General features: G+C 42.0%; 1 protein-coding gene across 1 annotated transcript; it reads left to right on the top strand.

Annotated features, from left to right (window-relative positions):
• The first annotated feature begins 2,832 nt into the window (after positions 1-2,832).
• LOC146674550 (FH1/FH2 domain-containing protein 1) lies at positions 2,833-6,281 on the top strand. Its single transcript, XM_085402398.1, has 9 exons — positions 2,833-3,300; positions 3,431-3,571; positions 3,708-3,890; positions 4,549-4,668; positions 4,744-4,905; positions 5,029-5,279; positions 5,642-5,870; positions 5,963-6,071; positions 6,253-6,281. Exons 1-9 carry the CDS (start codon positions 2,833-2,835, stop codon positions 6,279-6,281), a joined length of 1,692 nt encoding a protein of 563 aa, XP_085258524.1.
• The last annotated feature ends 410 nt before the right edge of the window (positions 6,282-6,691 follow it).

Genomic DNA, 6,691 nt, shown 5'->3' with positions numbered 1-6,691 from the left:
AAAACACAGAGCCCCTTCAACATCATCTACATTTTGTTCATTTAAATGATAGCTGCTGAAAAAAGCTACTTTTACATAGTTTAGATTTTATTGTTCTGCATTTGGGTTAATGCATTTATGGACATAATAATAATAATAATAATAATAATAAATAATACTGTATCTGGATCAGTAAAACAGCTAAACGCTATCATTGCATTCTTTCTAGAAAACTGTGACATGGTCACTGATATATGCATCTTTATTATCTAACTAAATTGATAAGTCCTAGTTCTAAGTGACCTTGTAAATGAAATATTTAAAGCTCTAATTCCTGACCCCCCACTTCTCAAAAACATCAAACTGGGTACGATTATGGGTAGTTTTTATCCTGATCTTTATCTTGGCACAGGGTTACAGTCAGCAGTTGTGCCGGGACAGACAGAGAAGCAGTTGAAAAGAGATGCATACAGTCACATATACAAACACGACAACACAAATATACAGAGGGAGACATGGAAGTTCCCACTCATTTTAATCAAAAGAACTCACCCGGAAATGCCATTCCCAAGGGGGATCTGTCTGTTTTTGTACAGATGTCACATGATAACTAAAATATTGTTAGGTTAGGGCAGCTGACATTATGTCTGGTAACTGGGTAAGAGTCAACCTAATTCAGCCTTTAACTGCAAGTATGAACATGTTTTAGTGAACACACACCTCACTATCGGTACTAACAGATTTTTTTCTTAAAGCCCTTAACAGAAATGGTCTCAGTGGAGACGTGGCTGTAAAGTAGTCATTCTTAAGGAAGGAAAAATGGAGAAAAGGCTAAGGTATGCAGAACTACACAAGAACTGCACTGATGAGTGATGAATTCAAGTGTAAAATATTTGGTTGATATCAGTATATAAGGAGGAGGCTCTGTCATGGTTTGGAGCTGAATTTCAGCCAGTGGTGTTGGAGATCTGTCAAAACGATTTTTCATGTGTAAAAGTACCACCAGGTTTTTATCCACCATTAAATTCCACCTGAAATGCATTTGCTGCCTTGTTCTGCATTACAATGATCCAAACATACTGCCAATGCAGTAAAAGCATGCCTAGATAGAAAAAAAACACAGTGGAAGTCAGTCATGGATCGGCCTCCCCAGAGCCCGGACCTCAACAGCACTGAAGCAGTGCGGGGTCATTTAAAGGGGGCCAGCATGCAAAGAAGAGCTTTGTCTTAGCCTGAAGAACTATTCCTGAAGACTACCAAAAATTTCCCAGAGAGAATTCAGGCAGTGTTGAAAAATAAAGGTGGTCGTACCAAATATTGACTTTCATGCTCATTAGAAATGTACAAACTCTGTTTTTGCCTTAGATACTGTATTTCCATATATTTTTATATGTATTTCAATTCAATTCAAGAACTTGTTCCACCTATTTCCCCCTTTTCCAAAATGTAAATATGAAGGGTGGTCTGAGACTGTTGCAGTACTGTATATGCTAAATGAGCTTAACCATTGCAAATAGACCTCATTTTAGCCAAAATGTCCCTTGAGCCCTACTGCTGCTTGTAGACAGCAGGCCCACTGAACAAGATAAAGTGTAATTAGGAGAGGCTTAATGGCCTTGGGAGGGATCCGCATTAGAGCTGCACGTCGACCATGCAAACGACTCCCTAGAACACAACTGTGTATTTTGTGTTTTGAAATGCTACGATATTAACGATTATAACTTGCAATCTTACAGCAGTGTTTTTGCAGTTATGCTCACTGAACTCTGTTTTTTAAAGTCATTAATTTGTTTTCATTAAGGATTTATTTTCTGTTATGAGATGCTGTTGTACCCATGAATATTTTCTCCATTTTAGCACAAGGTTTAAGCAAAGGATTTACAAGCATGCATGGAATAATGGTGCGTCATTGTGTGCTTTGGCCTAATGTCGTGCAGTTACTGTTTGCTGATTTGTTGTCCACAAAGTTGCATGTAAAATGAAAGCAGGTCAACATTTGGTCAGTTGCACTCTTTTATGTGCTCATAGGGGAGAAGGGGAGGCAAAAGAGGAGGGGATATCACAGATCTTCAGAGGCAGATAGAGAGGTTCTGTATACACAAGTAGCAATACAAACAGGAGATCCAGGCTCGATAAGAAAATTAAGGGAAAGGGTGCAACTCAAATAAGCCGAAATTGATACACCAACGGACGAACGAGTCTCTCTCGCTTCCTCATGAAAGCGCCCTCGTTGTCACTTGGAGAACAACAGAGGAAGATGAATGTCGAGGGACGGCTACAGAGGCACATCATTTGGATATTCAGACAGGCATTCTTTGGATTTTCTCATCAGATTTGGATACAGGACTAAATACAACCTGTCAAAAATTGTAAGAATTTTCCTTTGTCTGAGGCTGTGAGCTTCTGGCACCCAGGCAAGATACCGGTGGACTTTTGGATCAAACACGGCTTGTCATTTTAGATGCGAGGGACAAACGCTACACCCTAAGGCAATTGCAGGTTACGGTGCAGCGAGAACACCCAGAGGTGGTTGAAAAATTGTGACTTGGGTGTGTGAGTTATGCACTTCTGTGGTGGACAAGTGAGGCAGAGCATCCACAGACATTCAGATGGATACAGAGTGTTTGTGAGGTGGTTGTTGAATGCATGGTGAGAAGACAAGGAAGGATTTAAGTTTTGCTTTATGTGAAAGATCAAGACGTGTGGAAGAACCTTATTCCTTTTTTTTCTAATATAAAAAAGAAGTTTTCACTTTGGAGTAGCCTTTTATTAAGCAGGAAAAAGTAAGTATAGGTCGCCACGGTAATGGTATTGGATTTTTACTTTTGAGTTACAGGCAGCTTTGAAGGAACAATGAAGGAGCTGGAACAATCCAAAGAGCTGACCTGGGATTTTGACCAATCCTGGAGTTCATTGCTAACACCAGCTGCACGCCTCTGTCTCAACACCTTGGATTTTTCCGACCTCTGGGATGAGGAAGACAGCACAGAGGATGAGGGAACCCTAACAACTATCAAATCATCAATTTGTCTCCGAGCACCTCCGGCGCCCCCTCCTCTTCCTCCCCCACCTCCCCCTCCTCCTTCTCTCGCCTCACCTTTGCCCTCAGCTTCACCTAAAGATGGTACCGTTAAGTCTCGCACTTTGAAGCTTCACTGGAGGGAGCTGCAGAATCTGGCACCGCTCCCCAGGATGACACGCTTTGGGACTCAGACCATTTGGGCCAGACTCGAGCCGGTGAATTTGGATAAAAACCATCTGGAGTACTTGTTTAAGTCTAAAGCCAATAGCAGCAGTCTGAACATTGTTTCAGGGCGGCAGGTGAGACTGATGACAGAGACATCCTTTTGTTCATTCATCCATGTAATTCTGGTTTTCAAATAGCTACAAACTGATGTGCATTATATAGATTAAAATGCCTTAAATCCTTTTTTATTCCCCCTCAACACAGAAGCAGCCATCAATATCGGTGTTGGGAGTGAAGCGCAGCAACATCATAACTATTGCCCTGAGCAGCTTGCCCCCTCCGCGCCTCCTCCCCCCTGCTATCTACAGCATGGACAGCTGTGTGTTAGAAAGAGAGGACATTCAGGTACAGTAAAGGGTAAATCGCCCAGATTTTGAGCTAAAGCATTTTTGTTTGATGAACTACCCAGCAATACCCAGGTAAAATAAAAGGGTTACAAACTAGGTCTAAGATAATCTGTTCTACGCTCATTCCAAAACAGCGTCTTCAGGCACTGATCCCGACTGAAGAGGAACTCTGCCTGATCAAAGAGGCCAAGGCCCAGAACCCTAATGCCTCTCTGGCACCGGCTGAGCTTTGCCTCCTCACTTTGGGGGAAATCCCACACTTGAGCACCAGGCTTCAGCTTTGGGCCTTTGCTCTGGATTACGACTCCTTGGAGAGGGTAAATAAAAATCCAATAATTTCCCACTCACAGATCATTACATAATGAAGCTTTGCCAAGACCCCTTGGTGTCACATTTTTATGCACTCCATCAAACATTTAAGATATTCCCATAGACTTCAGTAAGTCTATAAATAGTCTGGTTTTATCAGTGTTCCTGGATGCATAACAGTGATAACCAAAGAACAGAGACAGAAGCTTGTTGCAGATGGAAGAAGCTTGCATAAAAGTTGCCTAAAAAGGAGCAGCCAAGGCAAGCTCCTCTCGTTGTTTTTCTATGGCACGCCACCACTCCCACCCATGTGCAGTTTTCATTGCTTGTATTCATGCAGTATCATGGTACACTTTGAACAACACACAATATGTCAGATAATAACACATAAAATGTAATCAAACATGATAAACTACACTTTAGTGCACAGTTTGGAGAACCGCAAATAATGTCTTGCAAAGTTGAATGAAAGTGCAGGACAAGAGATGCTGCTGTATAAGGACACTGCACTTATACAAACTAACACAGGTTCTGCAGGGCAAAAACACCACTGTGATGACTTCTCCTAATACATCACCTGACTAAAAATAAAAGATGGATGTGATGGCTCAACTATTCTATATGAACCACCAAAACGCCCTCTAAATGTATACTCCTCTTAAAAAGGAAATTGCTGAGCCTCTCTTCCATCTGAAGTTGGGCATGGAACAACTGGCAGCCAGCCAGACCTTCAAGTACATCCTGGCGACAGTGCTAGCGATCGGTAACTTTCTCAACGGATGTAAGGTGAGTGCATTCCGACGCAAGCTTGACTTTATCCATCTTTCCATTATTTCTTACAACACATTGTTTTATCCCAAGGCCCGTGGTTTTGAGCTGAGTTACCTGGGGAAGCTGTCTCAGGTAAGGGACACACACACTCGCCAGCCCCTGCTGCACCACGTCTGCGTGTTACTGCTGCAGCTCTATCCAGAATCCTCTGACCTCTACTCGGACATCACCGCGGTTACTAAAGGTGGAAAGGTGTGTGGCTGCATCTGTGGATTTGCATTTGTCCAACACAGCTGATTCATTCTGAAGATCACTTATAGAGTCAGTTAAACCAGCAAACTGTGGAAAGCACAAAACCTTCTCTTCTCTTTACAGTGTGACTACTCCCAAGTCCAGTCTAACTTTACCCAGCTGGAGAGCCTGTGCAAAGCATCATGGGAGCAGGTGAAGCTGCTGAATAAAGCCGACGAAAAGAGGAAAGGAGGAAAGGGGGAAAAGATGAAAGGGATAGGTGATGAGGCCCTGGCCCCGGACGGTTCGCTCCGTCACAGGCTTCCGAAGATTCTGAAAGAGTGTGAGGAAAGGCTGAAAGTCCTAAGAGCCGTCCATCGTAGGGTTATCAACAGGTACTCTAATCATATTTTAAATGATATTTGTTAGCAAACAAAACATTTTCCATCTCAGTCCTTACTCACACAGGCCAAGCACTTTTTCAAGTTTCACTGCTACTTCCTGAGCCGTGGGGACTATTTGTACAGAAGTTTTCCATACAAAGTGTACACATCCACAGCAGTCTGCTAGCAATACAAGGAAAAGCACAAGGAAGTTTTCATTGCAGCATCTTAAGCTTCTTTGTGATAAATTTTATCTGAAAGTTCTCTAGCAATTGGTGGTTTCCAGGAGGCCATGGATCTGCCAGTGGGTATGGCAGACTGACTGACTCCTTAATCAACAAGTCTTTGCTTACACCGTTTTTACTTTTTTCTAGGTTCCACTCTTTTCTCCTGTTCCTTGGCTACTCCCGGGCCATGGTGAGGGACACCAAACCGGAGGACTTCTGCAAAACCATCAGTAACTTTTCCCTGGAGTACAGGACCATGCAACAGGCTATCCTACTGCAGAGAGAAAGAGAGCGGGAGCGACAGAAAAATGCGACCGAAAGCTCGGGTCCAAACACCCCTGTAGGAAAAAGAAAAAATCAACAAACTCCATCAAAGGTTATTACACTAAATTAATTTATACAAAAATATTATAGTCAATTTGGGGGGTATGAGGGCACTATTTTATTAATCCATTCATACTCCTCCAGGACAATGATGAGCAGGGTAGGCTGGAGGAGGTACTGAGAACACCCGAGTCCATGTCAAGATTGGATGTTACTTTGCCTCGAAACAGGAAGAGGACGGCTAACCTCCAAGGTACTTTATATAATATGCTCATTCCATTTTTTGTATATATATATATGTACATGTATGTATACCCCCCCCCCCCCCCCCCCCCCAACAGCCCTTTTGAATGTCTCCCTACTTCTGAGGTCTCAAGGTTGGCCAGTATGATTGTCATGTGTCACAAATGAATTCCTTTTTGTTTACCTCACAGGTGCATTTTCTCGGAAAATGAAGTGGTGACCCTGCTGACATATGCAGAAGCAATGTGTGATTGTTATTAATGGCATTGTTGTTATACTGCAGCTTTACATTTAGAGCACTATACCAGTAAGAGATTGACAAGCGCATGAGATTTCACATGCTATTCAATGTTAATGAATAAAATGGTTTTGGTAAAATAATGGTTTTGATCAAATACATAAAAATATATTCATTTCTATCTCTGTCTTAATGGAAGTAATTCAAATAAACTACAACTTCAACAATCAATTGGATCAAATCTATTGTGTATGTAACATTAACTGAATTTTTCATATTAGCTCCTTAATAAAAAATAAATAAAAGTAAAGACTCAAAATAGAGACTGGCAAGCGTGTCTGTTTTTAGGACTTAACCCCTGCTGCTCTCAACCAGTAAAACACTACAGTTGT

This window comes from Rhamphochromis longiceps, linkage group LG3, assembly GCF_057381845.1.
Source record: "Rhamphochromis longiceps isolate RC_006_pf linkage group LG3, R_longiceps_female_GT1.1, whole genome shotgun sequence".
NCBI lineage: Eukaryota > Metazoa > Chordata > Actinopteri > Cichliformes > Cichlidae > Rhamphochromis > Rhamphochromis longiceps.
This window is presented reverse-complemented; position numbering and strand designations above follow the sequence as displayed.